Below are 18,571 nucleotides of genomic sequence, written 5' to 3'. Positions count from 1 at the left end.
GTTTGGTGATGACTGAAAAAAACCACCATACCTACTATGAGAGCACCTCACAGTCTTTTTGAGAGGAGCGGTCTTTCTATGCTTTCTAAAAGATAGGAAAGCTCTCAGGTTTTCTTCAAGCCTGTCTAGATCTTAGCAGTCCATACAAACTGTCTTCTGTATTTGCCGCATTTCCTGGCAAAACCATATTCCAGAGATAAGGAATTTGAGTATTCTAGATGCTTTAGGACTAATGATCAGGTGACATCAAAGCACAAAATTAGTGGCATTAAAAGATACAGTGAATATACTGCACCTCTACAAGAACTTGTCTCTTATCTCTGAACTTTTCAGTACAGCAGGGCTGCACTGAACAGGGTAAGCACCAAACGTAGGCAGGTAGCACTGACAGCAGAATATTACAATTTCAATGCTGAAGACAAGTTCACTTACCAACAAACTTCAATTTGCATAAACTATCAACATGCAAGAAAATGCTACACTCTATTGAGAGGAATAGTGATGCATCTCATTGTACTTCAGCTATCAGCTAGATATACTCAATTCCATTAGAAGATTGTCATAATATTCATCAGAGATTTTTCATATACAAAGAAACAGATGGATCACACAAGGCCTTGTTACTGATGAAAGATGAGGTTATTTTTCTGTATAGCTTGAAAAAAAAACACACATTGTCCCTTCATCTTACAGTCATTGTGATTAATTAATGCATTATTCTAATTTGAATTACTATGACATTCAGAGTTGGAAGGGGGCAAATTACTCTATCTCCATCATAAGGAAGACTGGTGAAGTGTAACCTCCCTAATGGCTCTGCAAAACACCACTGAGAATACTACTCTCTTTCTATCTTCAGGGCTCAGAATGTAGCTACAATAACCATGGTCACTTAGTTTACAGCCTGCCCTGCAGTTTGTACTCCTGAGTAAGTCACAGTGTCAGAGACAAAGCTGACAATGTGACAATCCATTATTTTTCTTTGGAGGGCCTCAACTGCTGGTTTTCCTGAAGTCAGCTGACTGACGGCCAACCCAGTTGCATATATATATATAGATTGCTTATTGCCACCCGAAATTGGTAAGGAAGAAAAAGGAAGAAAAAAAAAAAACCCTTGTGCATGCACACTCTATGATAATCCTCATTTACAAGAGAGAGAAAAGAGCAGAGTAACTAAATCTTGTGACTTCTGTCTGGACAACAGCAGGAGATCTTTCACTTCCTTAATTACGCTGCTACTCATCTACAATTGGTCTGCAAGTTTAGTGAGCCAGATTCTTATGTTGTTGAGAGCCCCAAAAGAAGTTTAGGCTGGAGACGGTATGTTACATTTGTGGCTTGCTGGAGAGTTCTGCTCAGGGTCAGCAGGGAAGACAAAATGAAACTACCTATAATGGTGGACATCGTATGGGGAACTGGTCATGTTAGGCCTTCTCATTTGTATTTATGTTTCCAGCTTAAGTTCTGCTCCTTAAGAGCTGGTCTTCAAATGTGGGCTGCAGAAGACAGGTGGAGGTATTTTCGCTTGATTTTTAGTCTCAGCAAAGAATTTCTAAGAGGGAGAAACCAGCTGGAGTCACTATGGAGGCTACATTCAAGTTAAACAGGGTTTGTATCTAGAATATAAAGGCCCCTCGGAAGTAAAGAGTGGGGTGGAGGGAGGACATCCATCAACATTTCTGACTTTTGCTAATCCTGGCTTGGAAGCATGGTGGGCAGCCACTGTTCATGGTATGGGTGATGTGACCAGCCTCCAGCAGACAACCAACGAAAGAGTTTGTGCTGCAGAATGACAGTACCAGATGTAGGAAATAACAGCTAAGTGTTAACAGCAATAAGAACTGGCTGAAATGTCAGGAGTTCACAGGTTTCCCTCTGAAAGTCCGCTGACCTTAACATGATATTGAGGCTTATCTTTCCATATAAAGGGTCCTCCAGCTTGTTGCATCTCACTAGAAAGGTGTGGCAGACCAACAGTGATACAGACTGGGAAGAAGCAGAAGGCTTTATGGTACAGCAAAGGGAATCCTAAAGTTTTGTAACAGAAATCAACTGAATGAAATGCCCGACACTTCAGTAACAGGAAGAAACCTCTCATGAAGGCCTGCCTTCTGCCAAGATTGTGACTTCTGGCCAACACTGTTGATAAAGATGTCCCTCCTGCAGTATTTCTTGTCCCTCCTCTCTGGAGGTCTTCAGATACAGTAGTGAACAGACTGATATTTCTGAAGACGGACTTTGCTCTAATCTGTTACATGTAGGTAGCAACTGTCTCAGGACAAGGCCACAGCATTAGTGAAAGGAAGTTAAGGGAATCTGCAGATCTTCAGGAGATGCTGCTCGAGGGATATTGCATTTCTCCTGGGAGCTTTTATCAAAATTTCAAAATTCACTCCTTAAAGAAGTTTAGCAGACTTCCTATAGAGTTAAGGCCTCCTCAACCTGAGGCCAAACTGCTTAGGGAAAAGCCAGTGAAGTCATACTATAAGAAAAATATTTTCAACATACATGCTGACAGAAACTACTACGAGTTCATGTACAATTTTGAATATATTTGAATAAGAATTGTGTGTTAGGAGTAAACATGCAAAAAGACTAACCTAAAGGCTAATCTCAACAACCTAATCGGGGCCATAGTATGGATCCAAGCACTGCCATGCTATTATCCTCAGCAGTAAATTGTTAGCTAGCATGTTCCCTGTCACTTCCTTAGCCTGTATCAACTAGCAAGTGCCCAGAAACAGCTTGGGGATCTACGGATTGGGAAAATGTCTCCAATTTCACTACCTTGTGTATCCCAGGATACTGATAACATGTACTCTATTCATAACTGTAATTCACAACAAGCACTTGGATGTGGTTTCTACTGGATGATAAGAGAGACAAAGGTTAGCATCTGAAGACCATGTAGCAGGTAAAGGCTTACTACAAGCAGAAAAATGGTTGTTTACCCTTGAGTTTGTTGCCTTCAATGAGAAGCACTAAAGGAGCATATCGTAACAAAATGCTGTTGGCATCAATATGGACAATGACAGACTTTGCAAAATGTCAACAAGAGGCAATATTCTGAGGGGAGTCTATAGAGGCTGTAAGAGGAGAGGCCAGAAGGCTCTATTTCATACACCTCAGGGCGTATTGTACAGAACTGGAGAGTAGGAGAACCAGCTGATAGTCTCCCACATTTTAGACAAGCTGTTCTGAACACAGTTCACAAAATCCTTTATGTAGCCCATCTGTGGACTGAACAGAACTCTCCAGAAATTTCAGCAGCCAAGTATGCACCAGAAAATGTCAGCATGACTGTGGACTGAATGTCCACGAGCTTCAGACCCGCCAGCAGCAGGCATGTGTGGGCTGCAACCCCTATGCAAACACACTGAAATGATTGCTGCAAACCTCAGGCTCCAGGGAAAAAGGAAATATTTTCTTTTTAGTGATTATCTCATCCAAATACACACACGGAGTATTACAGCTGTGAGGACTGCAAAACATTTAAACTCAGTAGTAAGGCAGAAACAGAGAGAGATTTTGTTAAACTTCTAGAGTAAGTCTCCTTCTGGAAAAGTACGTACCAATACTGAAAAATTAAGGGCATATGAATGACTATCTGTCATTCTCAGATGGGAAGCAGAAAGAATGAACCAGGCCTTCACAAAATACGAACGCTCTGTAGACAAAAAATGTGAGATAGGTGGTTCCCATCTTTTACTTACAAATCAGAAAGTCCTCTACTCTCAAAGGAAATTTTGGCCACTGAGTTGCTGCATGTGGGTTGACCTTGTGGCTGACAAATTTAATGGAAGAGATGACAAAGGAATAAACCTTGGTTCCTTGTAAAATTCATAAGTTTGGAGAGAACTATCAACAGAAAACCTGTATTACATGTTAGCAAGAAAGGCATCCTATAAAACAAGTAAACTCAGCATCCTATCTAGAGACTGAAAGTAAGGTTCTGTTTTTACCCACAAATAGAATGGATTACTTGTCCTTTGGAAAAGTTATTTGCAGCAAGCTGTCAACTTGAGCCTCTCAGTGAGATAAGAAAGATGAAGCTCTTCAATACTGATTCAATTAAAAAAAAAAAAAAAAAAAAAGGATAAAAACAAAACAGGGTGTTAGCCTGGATCATACTTTCTGAATCAGCAAAACATATCTGATGAAGCACAGATTTTGTTTAAAAAGCCTTGGGGGAAGCAAGGTCTGAACCTGTTTGAAAGAGTGGGGGACTTGACAGTAAATGACGCTAGAGTTGGACTGCTTTTTCAGCAATTTTGCAAAGTTAATTCTAGTTAGGCTTAGATAGGTCAACAGGTTTGCAGTAGGCAGATGACACTGCAGGACCCCAAAGAATCATAACGGATCTAAAAGGAAATGTTTCCTAAGGTAGAACAGAAAACAAAAGGAGTTTTGGTGCAACAAGTTCATTAATTATCTAGTACCATGTCCAAGCATCAAGAAATGCTTGTATAGAAAAATGGAAAATTGATATGACAGCTTTGAAAGAATTCCAATGTCCCCAGTTACCACCAGATGGGCAATAGATACAAAATATGTTAACGTAAAAGATCTTATCAGAGTTTGGTGAGTTATTGGCAGATTTCTCTGAAAAAGGAATCCAAGTATGACAACTTTTAGCTTATCCAGACTTTTACCAATTCATGAGTGTGTCTTTTGGCATATGCAGACTGTAATCATAAAGTCAGTAATTAAAATGCAGTCCAGATTACTTTTATATAATGTAAGGAACTAGGAGGAAACGAAACTTACAGATTTAGTCTTTCTACTGTGGAGGAGAAAATATTCATTATGAGTCTCCTCTAATGAGAAAGTAAAAATTGGTAATTTGAAGAGTGCAATTATGACAAGAAATTTAACACAATTTTATAGTACTCAAAACTCATCATTTGGTGCTTCTGCATGAACAGCAAGTTGACAAAAATCAACGTTAGGTACAGCTCCAAAAATATTAATTAATAAGACACTCCGTGAACAAGGAGGGCAAAGAAAATAACTCAAGCTACATCCAAACTCTTGGGCTAGAAATTAATGCTTTAGTCCAGCAATTCAAATGATGAAAATGTTCTCGACAATTAAACTATGGTTAGGGCTTCTGGTGAGGTACTCAAGTTTCATTCATGATAAGAGTTCTTAAGAATTTCAAAGTGGAAATTTGACACACCTGCAGTAAGATTTCAGGAAAGTGAAAGAGATAAAGTGTTTTTAAAGGGTAAAGAAAAGTGAAATGTAGAGGATTAAAGACCTAAAATGATCATTTCACAAGAAACTATTTATCTCCACACATAATTTCAGTTGATTCTATTGCATGTATATCACTATAAGCTTGTAAACCTCCATATTGGTTTTCAGGGAAACGTCTTTGAACATAACTGCCATGGCTGACCTGAAAACCAGACCATACAGAAAATGAAGGTGAAGTGGGAAATGTGGTGAAGAAGACAACAGCAACATCAGAAGCCAAGACCTGCTGACACAGGGAGATTACTCCCAATAAAAGCGGGCAAGATTGCAGTGAAATTCATGACAAAATTTTACTCTACGTCAGTGCCAGTCCCTGGGCAAAATTTTAATAATCCAGCCTGTTCTTAGTTCTTAACACAGAACAAAATGTAGACATAACATTATGCTGAGCCAAAATAGTTTCTCTTAAGACACATTTGTCAATTGTTTGGGTGGAAAATCAGGGGCACGTGTATTTCAAACAAGAGTGTATGTGCTCATTCCACTACCACTGAAATAGCTGTCAAAGCTACAGAAGACACAGCACACACGTACGCATAGCTTCAGAACTGGCAAAGATTTATTATCTGGTTTTCCTATGTATAAATAATGCTGTTTCCAAACATAAAGTGAACAGCAATATCTGAGAAACAGTTAAGATATGCATGCTGGCTGAAACCTTCTCATTTTTGTCCTTAATTATTTCACAATGTACTAGTAATATAGTCATTTGCTCAAATGAAGTCATTTGCAGAGGTGATGTGAACTAGCATATTGTCCATTGAAAAGTCCATAAAGATACCTAGCATTCAGAGGCAGCTAGGACATACTTAAAGCTTGTCAGAGGGTTCTTTTTTTTTTAAAAAAAAAAAAAAAAAAAAAGACTGGGTTTTTTAAATAAACTTTGCTCTATTTTTATATATCAGAAATAGTTCCTCAACACAGGGGTATACTTCCAGAAAACAAGGAGAAATCAAACTGGGATCCAGCCAAAAATATATAAAACAACAGAAGAACATATATTCCCCTGAATATATATGTTCAGGGGAAACCATATGATTCTAGCACATCACACAATATGAGCTCTGGAGAGAACGTCACATTTGTCATCGCTGGGTGGAACACTAAAAATACAGATCCACATCATCCTCTCCTAGCAAACCAGTGAGAGATACCTCTGGATGGAGCTCATAAGGTTCCCTGTTAAAAGCTCATCACACTGCTCCACCGATACAGAACAAGCAGGACTGCCCTCCTGCAGAGACATGGCATGTCTCCACCAGCAGTTTTTTTGCTTAAACTACACTCATACAACCTGAAATCCAGAAGTAAAAGGCCTCTCTACATTCTTTGCATTGGAGTACGTTACAAAGACTTCCAAGTGAAGAAGCACATACCTGCACTTGTAGATCCAATTCCTGCAGTAAGCACAGACCGTGGTGTAATCTTTACCGCATACTTGAGAAACTGAGATTTCCCTGTTCCTGGGTCTCCAACTAACAGAAGATGTGATTCACCTTGGGGGAAAATATTGACATAATAGTAGATAGTACATATACAGAGAAAAATATATGCAAAATGCTCTGAGTTAAATAATACTTCTAATTCTCCATCTCACATTTAGTACTACATAAGCATTACAACATATTTACAGGGTGTGATCAATAGATCATTTAATAAAAGCATAGTCATATTGTTGTACCCAAACCAAATACTTACAATGAATTATTTAAAAAATAATAGCAGGTATTTGACAAAAATACCGTATGCAATATATGCAAAAATATAGGTAATGCAAGTTCTTACACTTTAGAATACTCCTTTCTTAGACTCAGCTTACTCTTTAACATGAAACAAAAGGATATCATGGCTTAGTTAAGTTTTCACTATTCAGTTACTTAAATTACTGCAAAATGACCTAATGAAATCATCAGGTTGTTTTTCTTAACTAGTATTGTTATATCATCAATAGTTATACAATTCAGTGATTCCAAAACAGTGTAATTACATAAGTAAATTATTTGGATACTATAATCTCAGTGAAGTGAGATTGTCATCCACAAAACATTATTACAACTTCAATTCAAACTATAATTTTATTTTGTTGCTGGAGCACTAAGAAGATCCTGTATTTGTATACGCACTCATATTTACTTTAGAATTATTATGACCTACATAGATTATGACCTGTGTGCCACCTGGCACATGGCATATTTGCCATCTAATAACAACAGAAGGAGAATCAGCAGGTGGACAACTTACAGTAACAGATCTAAGTGAGAAGTGCTGACAATCACAGATGGAAAAGTCTGGCATTAGAAAGTAAATTGAATCCTTTAAATTTTCCTTTCAGTGTACTATAGTGATCCATATTAAGAAAATATTAATATTTCATCCTTTGATGCCAGATGTCACTGGGAATATTCTACTAGAAATAATTTCAAAATGTCACTTATCCAATAAAAAGTGAAGTTAATGTTTGATCTAAAAAAATTGCCATTAACATTCCACCTAATGGAATCCTGAACATGTGTTTTTACCTGATTTTATTAGGGAAAAATTAGAATAAAAAAAAAGTCCAGTCATCCTCTTTATTTTCTGTTTCTGTAATAGCAACTGAGTCATAGTTGCCACCACACAACGGCTTCAAGCTCCTCCTGTTTGTTGCCCATGTTGTGTGCATTGGAGTAGATGCACTTCAGCTGTGCCCCTAACCTCACCCCTGATCTCATTATCAATCCCCCAGGCTCATCTCTAGCAGGCTTGGTTTTATTCTCTTCTCCCTTCATATCTAGTTTAACGCCTTCTCCACAAACCCTGCCAGATCCTGGGCAAGGATCCATTTCCCCCTTTGAGACAGGTGAGATCCATCAGCAGACCTCAGGCCAGCTGCTGAGTAGACCACCCGATCGACAAAGAACCAAAATTCTTATGTTTGCACCAGCCTCTCAGCCATGTGTTTATAAGATGGGTTTTCCTGCTCCTCTCGGTGTCCTTCCCTGCTACTGAAGGAGTAGAGGAAAATACTACCTGTATGCCTGCTCCATTAATTAAACACCCCAATCCCCTGAAGTCATTTTTTATAGTCCTCAGGTTTCCGTCAGCAACCTCATCACTGCTGGCCTGAACTATTAATAAAGGGTAATAATTGGAGAGGCAAATCAGACTGGGGAGTTTTCCAGAAATATCCCTGACCCTGGCCCCAGGAGGCAGCACATCTTACAGGGTGGGTCAGGCTGACATGTAGGGCCCTCTGTTCCTCTCAGAAGGAAGTTGCTGACAACAGTCACCCTTCTTTCCTTCCTGGTGGAGGCAGACTTGAGGTGTGGAGTTGATTGCTTCACCCCAGACAATCTTGCAAGTAGACCTCCCACCACATCTTCTCTCATCTCTCCCTTCGGTTCCAGAGCCTCAAACCTATTATGTAGAGGAACCTGGGGAACTGAGGTAGGTTAAGATGGGGGTTGACTTCAGCAAAGCCTTCGACACTGCCTCCCACACTATTCTTCTGGAGACACTGCAGCCCATGGCTTGGACTGGTACACACTTTGCTGGACAAAGAACTGGCTGGAGGGCCGGGCCCAGAGAGTGGTGGTGAATTGAGTTAAATCCAGCTGGCGATCAGACAAGTGGTGTTCATCAGGAGTCTGTGCTGGAGCCTGTTCTCTTCAATATCTTCATTGATGACCTGGATGAGGGCACTGAGTGCACCCTCAATAAGTTTGCAGATGACACCAAGTTGGTAGGAAGTGTCGATCTGCCTGAGGGTAGCAAGATCCTACAGAGGGATTTGGACAGGCTGGATACTGGGCTGAGGCCAATGAAATGAAGTTCCAGAAGTGGCAGGTCCTACACTTTGGCCACAACAACCCCAGGCAACACTACAGGCTTGGGGCAGAGTGTCTGGAAGACTGTAGAGGAAATGGACCTGGGGGTATTGAGTGATGCTCTGCTGAACATGAGCCAGCAGTGTGCCCAGGTGGCCAAGAAGGCCAATGGCATCCTGGCCTGCATCAGAAACAGTGTTGCCAGCAGGAACAGGGAAGTGATTTTACCCCTATACTGAGCTCTGGTGAGGTCACACCTTGAGTACTGTGTTCAGTTTTGGGCCCCTCACTGCAAGAAAGACACCAAGTGTCTAGAGTGCATCCAGAGAAGGACAATTAATCTGGCAAGGGATCTGGAGCACAGGGCTTATGAGGAGTGGCTGAAGGAGCTGGGATTATTCAGTCTGGAGAAGAGGAGGCTCAGGGCAGACCTTTTTGCTCTCTATAACTACCTGAAGGGAGGCTGTAGCGAGCTGGGGGTCAGCCTCTTCTCTCGTGTTACTGGTGATAGAACTAGAGGGAATGGCCTCAAGTTGCACCAAGGGAGATTCAGGCTGGATGTTAGGAAATACTATTTCTCTGAAAGAGTGGTCAGGCACTGGAATGGGCTGCCCAGGGAGGTGGTGGAGTCACCGACCCTGGAGGTGTTCAAGGAATGTTTAGATGCTGTGTTGAGGGACATGCTTTAGTAAGAACTGTTGGTGATAGGTGGACAGTTGGACTGGATGATCTTGGAGGTCTTTTCCAACCTTGGTGTTTCTGTGATTCTATGATTTATCTAAGATTCTGGAAGAATATTCAGTATTAAAAAAAATAGCTCTCAGTCACGGAAATGGGATTATTATGCTTCTGAAACCTTACTAATTTGGAAAGAAGGAGGAATATGAGTGAAAACAGCAATGGGAACAATTGTTAGTACACAAGACACTATCAGAGACAATACTAACCTCTGATTCGAGTTCCAGTAGCATCAATCCTCTGCACACCACCAGCAAGCACCATGGCTACAGCCAGCTTTACCAGGTACAATCCAAACACTTGAGGACATAAGCTAGCCAAAATTTCATTCCTCCCTAGAATATGAGCAGAAAGTGGCATTCAGCACTGCCCTAAGAGTAAAACTTCATTTCTCATGGATATATCCCTGCACTGACAAAAAAATTGGGCCTGCTTTTCTTTCCTTCCTTTTTTCTTTTTCACTTTTTAAATGAAACTCAAATAATTGTTTGATCTTAATGTTCTTAATTTTAAAGAAGTTAAATCTTCCATTCTCACAGGCAGCAATGCCAATCCTATCACAGTTTAAGGAATGGATGGATGATTTAGGAAAAGGCTCTAACCAAATGCCATCACACAACTGCTTTTGTTTCAAATAAAAGTGTAGAGGCTGTGAAGATTTCCACACTTCAAAATATCCCCCTGAAAACTGGTGTGTTGTACATTTAAGAAAAATAAGAAAATGTTTTCACACAGGCATAACACAGCTCATTTTCTCATTATCTTGACTATTTCTTCAGTGTGTTTCTCCTCTCCTCCTCCCTTCCATAGCCTCAAAGAGCAAAAGAGCACTTCCATCTGCTGTGATAATTTTGTTGGCTTGCCCTTTGAGATTCTGAATACCAATGGCACACAAGAGATCGCGGGATTCATGTCATACATTAATTGCACTGTTAGGGCACATAAAACAAAGCAACCAATTTTGAGTTCCTAACATGTTTTAAATTTGGATATAAGTACGTGGTACTGGCTAAATAAGTAGGCACCTCATAATGACTTGTGGCTTATATGCCTCTTGCGGAGATCTTTGAGGGAGTTAACATATTTTTGTCCAAAAAGGAAAAAATTCTAAAATTCAGCCACGGCATAACTCAAGATTTAATTCCATAGTTGCCTCTATGTGACTTAAGAGTCATCTGCCTTGTCAGTGATGAACAGCCCAGAAGTTCTGCGTCTTCTTAGTACCCAGAACAACTTAGTACACTTGACTAAGCTGTCTTCTCAGGACATACCTAGTACACAGCATCAGGAACTGACTGACATGAAATGCAGAACTGGCTACCATTGTTTCTTGAAAAACAGTAAACATACACATACAACCTGTTCTGAAATGGCCTTCTCAGTAGACTCATGAGGTTTGATCTCTGCCCTCAGCAGAGAGGATACTAATTCAAAAAAACAGCCTGAAAAGAAAATCTTGGACAGTCAGAGTTCTTCCGATTTCCTTCCCCATTTTCTTGTAGCCACTTCACATCCATTTAATTCTGAATTACTAATATTGCATAAAACCACAATGCAGGCTTCCAAAAATCATCTCAAGAATGAAAGACTACCTGGGACCATCAAAGTAGATCCAAAAGTTTCCAAAGTTTCACAACAGAGTGGTAACAATTGTTCTCACTCCAAACATTTGGAGGCTAGCAATTAAACTACTTTCTAGGAAATGTAATTCTGAAGAATGTTTGCCATTGATGTAATCTCTGATTTCTCACATGAACAAGCTGATTTTTAAGGAAAACACTGACACCTACTCTTCTTCCATTTGTCTTTCAAGGAGAAAGACTAAGTTCAAAATTTTAAAAGATGGTGCTATTTTGAGACAGTTCAGCGACATAAATCCCAGTGTCACTGGGATTTACATCAATGGAGAGGAACGGAGTTCAGGGCACAACGTGTAATTGCTAGGTGGCAGACTGAAAACCAGAGTAAAATTAGGAGCCAGCATGCTGAACATTCTGGCTGTTGGAAGCCACTTTCAAATCAGAGAGTCTCTCCGTATGTGATGTGAGGCTCCACAGCACTCAAATCATGGGGCTATACATTCCAGAGTAAGGCTAAAGATGGCATACGCTAAGACGCTTGGCAATGATTCAGAGTTTAAGTTGGGATGCAGAGACAATGAGACATCTAGCCCCAGAGTCAACAGCTGTTACTCAACAGCTATCTATATCTGGTCCATATTACTTCTAACGGGTATGCTTTTTCTTTCATGTTTATAAAGCACCTATTTTTCTTTCTCCTTTTTTCATTTCTTGCTAATAAACATTCCAGAAAACACTTGACTATCTCAAAAGAAGAAAGATCAGTGAAAGATGTTTGGTACTATTTTAAAATAAGTACTTTATATTCCTCTACTGGAAAAAATGTATTTTTGGAGGAACTGGTGATAGGAATATATGGGGAAATATATGCTCAGTCATTGTACTGTCACTCCTAATTTCATCTACTTTAAAGCTTTCAAGCACTAACCTGCTAAGGGATTATTCCTATGCTTTTCCCAGAAGTCTTCAAATTCCTTGCGGACTTCTTCGTCAATTATTACACCTGCTAGCTGCTCATTATTTACTTTAATGTAGTTGGCTTTCAAAACAAGCTCCAAGTCACAGCGTGCATCCTGATGGAAAGGTTTCCATCTCTGCATTACTACTCCATACACTGTGATGTCATCTCCTGTGGGTAACAACAAAGACTGGTTAAAAAAAAAAGAAAAAAAAGGTAAAATCTATTACAACTGACAAATACGTGTCTGTGTCTGCAATAATGGATAATAGTACAGTTTAGACCTGTGTAAGAAAGAAAACCAACAAAAAAAATACAGAAAAACAAAACAACAATAAAAAACAATCCTGCAATTTTTAAGTCTGAAACAAACATTAACTAGATTCCTTCTGTCTGTAGTAGGAAGCTACTATGTCCTTCTACTTCTAAATTCTTGAAGTTATACCTACCTGCGTTTCCTCTTTTCTAAAAGAAGAAACACCTACTTAACCTTTGATAACTTTTGTGAAGAATACCAGTATCACACATGAACCTTCTGGCCAGTGTCATCAGACAGTACAACCAACAATGAGTACTGACTTTCTCGTAGGGATATAACTAAGAATTTTTAGTCCATTCTTATTCATCCTCTCACCAATTAGCTTCCTTTTTGGAAGACAAGCAGCTTTTTCCATCTGCAGCATCTGTTAGATAGGTTAGTTTGCACAGTGTTCCAAACCTACAGACATCACACTGCAGGTATGGCCCAATCCATTTCCTCAAGAGGCTTGGGGTTCTTGCGCTAACAAGCTTAGCATACTTTCAGTGCATCACAACACGACACTTATTGAAACTGATCTGTCAAATAATCAAGATATAGCATGTAAATAGATTCACAGTGCCTTCTAGATCAGTCTTCAACTGCCATGCTAACTTCTAAGCTGAAACAACAACATGACAGACAAACATATCTCATTAAAAAAACCCTCAGTGCTGATAGACTGCTTGGCAGAGATCTCAAATGGAAGAGTAAAAACACTTACGGTACAATTAAATGTAATGTATGCTATATCCTCACCAGATTTGCAACTGTCCACTAAGTCATCTTCCAGAACAACCACCATGCAACGAGGGATGCTTCCGACAGACAGTCTTTGAACCTAGGAGACAGGAAGGAATAGCATTAAGAATAGCACCTTTCAAAAGTCATTTATTGCCACCTTGCCTTGAAGACCTTTTATCCCTACTTGGGACTCAGGTCAATCCTTGCTTTTTCTCACAGAACTTACATGGTATACACACTACTGCTATCAAGAGTTTAAACATGGAAATTTGATGTTGATAGTAATGGAGACAGACCTGGTATTAAATTAGCTGAAGGTGCTCAATCCTGGGAGGTGCTGAGTAACTTCAGTATCTTGCTGAAAAAGCCTCACTAAGAGATGTCATTTAAAATAACTGATTTTTGTTTGTTGTTGTTAATATTTGAGATATTTTTCAGACACTTATTCAGTAAGTAAAATTTATTTTGAGTTCTGAAACACGTCCATGGGTTAGATAACCCTTCACTGAACTATATATCGAAAGATTATTCTCTACATTTTTCTAGTATATTGTTAAAATTTGACAGATTGAGATTTAAGTTACACCTAGGTGTTGAGAATTAAATTTGCACATGACAGATGCATGTGTATTGACAAATGTGCCACTAACCTTTGAAAAGACTTTCCTTTTCTCTAGGGTAAAGTATGCAGATTTGTCATGGTCTTATTTCCAAAGAGAAATCTTTCTATTTACAATTAAAGCTTGCAATAGTTGTTAAAATATCCACTGCACAAGAGCAAGAATCGGAAATGACTTTCCATTTTACAGCAAAGGAGTTTACATACTAGAACTCCAGATTTACTCACTGCTTGTGCCTAGAAAGGGTAATTCACCCTTGTTAGTATCTAAATGGCCACAGGCAGTTCACATCACTGTCAGCACTGGTGGAACATGCAGTTACTCGCAGCACTAAATAGGAAATGAGTGAAACTCATTCTTGGTTTAACACTCCTGTATTTAATAAGCTCACGTTCCTTTCCCATCATAGAGATCTCTGTGTCACGCAGTAAAACAAAAAAAAATGTTACAGAAACTAAGTCAGAAATAATTATGCAACACAGGGTTTTTTTCCAATAAATAGTTTGATTCCTTTCATTTTCTTTTTTTTTTTTGCTATTCTGAAATTTGAAGCGTATGATTTCTATTTCAGAAAATTGTTAATTGTTTTCAAACAGGTAACACATATACAATATAGATTAGCACCACTATTTATAAAATCAAAAGTCTGAAATAACTGGAGAACTTAAAAAGGATTTATGAACATATAAACAAACATAGGAACATCAGCTGCCATGTATTCAGCTTATCCTCAATTTTCATACATTGTAGCTTTTCCTGTGCCTGTTTTGTCTTACGTGCTACTGTAAAAAGAGCCCTGATTGTTTGTCACTTCTCCAGCTTAACTGTCCTTGAGGCCATTCACTCAGAACTAACTTCAGAAAACAAATGCCAATTCTGTGAGGAGCACATTTTCAGTAACTGTTAATATGATTGTTGATTGAAGGAGGATGACATTTACAGATACCGTGTACTGACCATACTGTACCCCTACAGTTGACCTTGGCTACCACTGGGCTAGCTTTGTTCCTTAGAAATAGCATAGAACATCAACACCATTTTCAGTCAGCACTTAGAGGAACAACACACTTAAGTGATAGAAAGATTCAGCTCTGAAGTTTGATCTATGTACTAACCATCAGTGTTTCATACGATCTTCAATATAATTAATACTTAATAATGGAAGTCTAGTCAACATGTGCCTACTTTTTTTTAACTCTCTGACTGAAAATCTCTGAGAGGTGGATTCTCTGGCTTCTTGTAAGCTGATCAGCCCTCCCTTTTAAATAACAACCTGTAGAACTTTTCCACTTATCTTAGCATGTAGAAGTTTTACGTGAAAATGGGATAAACTTAATTTGGAAGCAGAGTTTCACTAAAATTAGTGGAGATGTCTTATTCCAGCATGAAATTAAGCCCCCAAATTCCTTCCTTAGCAAGTTCATTATTTTAGTATTTGAGACATCTACATCACAATACCCTCCCCCTTTCTCGATCTTTTTTTCACCTGCTCTTGAATTTTGATTTCTTGATAATCTCTGCAGCTGGTAGGGGAGGAGGATGTTCCAGAGAGGCACGTGAACTTGGTTGAGTTGCAGCCCTCTTCATTCAAGCAGGCTGATGGACGGCAGAAAGCATAGTACTGCTCAAAGTCAGCCTTAGCCACAAAAACGTGTTTGCACTTATTGCAGATGTAGCTCCTCTCAAATTCCAGCACTTTCACCAAACTGGTACGGATGACAGTCCCAGTGACAGACAAGAAGTGACCCACATCCTTAGTCTTAGGAATGTGCTCTCGAGTCAGCTCTGGGCAAATGGGCAAACCTGTTAAATCAAATTACATGCAGCATGAGACCACGTGCATGAAACATACTTGCAGTGCAATTAAACAGAGAGACTGGGAAACATATCTGACCTATTAACACTAGCCATAGCTGTTTTCTAAATACAATTCAACAATTCATCTGTCGCAGCATACATGTGATTAATTGGTCTTCAACAGTGAAAAGCATCAGATGCTGATCACAATCAGAAAATATGGCCATTTTACTCTCCTACTTTTGTTGATGGCTTAGAAGTCACAAGCAGTTTCCATTCATGAAAAAAGATCCTGATGTTCTCAGATCTATCAATTCAAATGATCTGCCAATGTCCTTGATTCTCAACTGGTTTATCATAATTACAAACCTTTAGCTATGCTTTAACTGTGGTTCAGAATTGTTCCCCTGGTTAAAAAAAGCACAGTTCTGCATCTTCTGGGAATCCTCAAGTCTAAGCAAATTCTAAAGCCACAGTACATGAGCATTTGACCTTAAGTCTACGTTTGTGCACCAGTAAACCTGAAGCACACGGAAGATGTCAGAAAAGGAATAGAAAAAGGTTAACAACACAACCAGAGTGAAGTCACTTTTCTGTTCAGATAAGTGGTGACAAAATTTTCATGGCACTTCCCTCGTTTAACTCCACCCCAACAGTCAGCTGTGCTGCATGGATCCCACTGCTGTGTTCATTGGTACGGACACCACCGCAGAACAGCTGCTGAAAGCCCGAGGAAGATCAGTCTAAATCAACTGCCTGCAAAGTCTTTATAAAAATAAATGGCCTCTAGAATGCATTGCCTCTTCAGAAGTTATTTTACGAGAAACTGTAGAACTCAGTAAATATCAATTTAAACAAATTAACTTAATACAATTTCTTACAGTTTTACTTCCGAAACAAAGACAGAAAATGGAGATGTAAATAGTAAATCTGCTGGAAAATGATTTTTCTAAGGGGACCAACACTATTTGTGTATTTAGGTCAAATCTGCTCAGTAGCTTTGGCTGTTAAGGAAAAGGCAGAATGTCCTTATTTCAGTATGTCCAAAATCTTTTGTTTCAGACACGTTGAAACATTCAGCTTTGATGCTTTTAAGCAAAGTGTTTGAGTTTTTGCTTCTGTTTAAAGAAAATATTATTAAACATTAAGCTCATTACAGACGAATTAAGGAAGTAATTTGGAAAAGAAATGAACTATTATGTAGAACTAGAAACAAAGTAATTTTCTGGTTGACTGTAACAAAGCCGTTTATAGCTTCTTCCAAACCTGGCAAAAATTCTCATTCTCCCACAGGTTTTTATTCAGTTTAGTCAAAAGGAAATAAAAATCAGAATCTGATGTTTCTCAGCTTACATCAGAGAGGTGCAACCCTGTTGGCAGGATATATGCTATGACTGTCCCAGTGAATAGCAAGAAGACAGGAGGCTGGACAGGGAAAAAGGGAGCTTTCGCTCTGATTATATCAGACTGCTTCACAAACTATTTGAGTGCATGCCTCTTTGAATAAGCTTTTGTGTATTAGTAATAACATGTAAAACTGAACTACCAGCAGCAGCATGGCTATCAGCAACTGACGTGAGCGCTCAGGCTAATGGTAAGGAAAAATTCTTTAATGGATTTGCATCAAGAAGACAACTGACATAATTAAATTCGTACAATGCTGAAATTCAGATAATTGCAACTTCTTCCCTCCTCAGGGAAGGAGAGGTAACCACCCACTGTCAACCACTGCCTATTCACACCACCTGCATCCTTCTCTCCTTAGCTATCCTGTCCATATCAACGAGTGTGCCAAGACTGCATTCTTATCCCTAGCATGAACCAAACCACTTTCCCTCACTCCAGCTCAAGCCTGCAAATGCATCCTAGAAGACTACAAATACAGTTTTCACTTGCTCATACTTTTATTAGTGTACTGAATGTTTCAATATTTTGTGCAACACAGAGGACATCCTTACACATCACGTAGACAGCAGTTGTACACCAACTGCATGACATCTAAGCAGGTCGCAAACTGTTGTGCTTTTTTTTCCCTAAAATCGTGGACAAAATGCATTATGAGAGCCACAAGGTAATTATATTTCTCGTATTTATATTTTAGTGTCAGCATTTTTAGTAAAACATACTGGATAAAAACACATTTATTCCCACAAATATGATTCATTGAATCAATTACAGAATGGTTTGGTTGGAAGGGACCTTTAAAGACCGTCTCGTGCCAAACCCTCTGCCATGGGCAGCAACATCTTGCTCTGGATCAGGTTGTACAAAGCCTCAGCCAACCTGATTTTTACCACTTCAGATGATGAGGCATCTACCTCTGGGCAACATGTTCCAGTGTCTAACTAGCCTCAACATAAACAATTTCTTTCTTACAGAAAACCTAAATCTGCCCTCCTTCAGTTGAAAAGCACTGTCCCTTGTCCTGTCACTGCAGGCCCTGCTAAAAAATCTCTCTCCATCTTTCTTACAAACTGCCTTTATAGACTAGAAGGCCACAATGAGGTGACCTTATGCAACCTGCTGGCCACACTTCTTATGCAAACCAGGATACACTGCAAAGCACATGCTGCTGGCCCCTATCCAATTTTTTATCTGCCACCATCCCCAAGTGCTTATCTGCAGGGCTGCTCTCAACCAATTCATCACCCAGTCTTCTGATGTCGGGGATTACTCTGATCCAGGTGCAGGACCTTGCTGAAGTTTCTTATGAATTCCTTCTCTCTCTAACAGTCCATCAATCAAAACGATATATCTACAATATAGAGGCA

General features: G+C 39.3%; 1 protein-coding gene across 2 annotated transcripts in view; it reads right to left on the bottom strand.

Moving 5' to 3' along the window:
• The window catches only part of MCM9 (minichromosome maintenance 9 homologous recombination repair factor), a 46,817-nt gene that overhangs the window by 26,237 nt on the left and 2,009 nt on the right, over positions 1-18,571 (bottom strand). For both annotated transcript variants that reach the window (XM_085217403.1, XM_085217404.1), the window contains 5 exons: positions 15,490-15,806; positions 13,399-13,480; positions 12,312-12,512; positions 10,013-10,138; positions 6,636-6,755 (listed from right to left, as the gene is read on the bottom strand). In XM_085217403.1, the coding sequence (XP_085073529.1) occupies positions 6,636-6,755; positions 10,013-10,138; positions 12,312-12,512; positions 13,399-13,480; positions 15,490-15,806 (846 nt within the window). The remainder of the gene's footprint in view (positions 1-6,635; positions 6,756-10,012; positions 10,139-12,311; positions 12,513-13,398; positions 13,481-15,489; positions 15,807-18,571) is intronic.

Source organism: Meleagris gallopavo, chromosome 2 (genome assembly GCF_905368555.1).
Source record: "Meleagris gallopavo chromosome 2, MGAL_WU_HG_1.1, whole genome shotgun sequence".
In the NCBI taxonomy this organism is placed as follows: domain Eukaryota; kingdom Metazoa; phylum Chordata; class Aves; order Galliformes; family Phasianidae; genus Meleagris; species Meleagris gallopavo.
The sequence above is the reverse complement of the archived record's forward strand: the minus strand, read 5'-3'. Positions and strand labels throughout refer to the sequence as shown.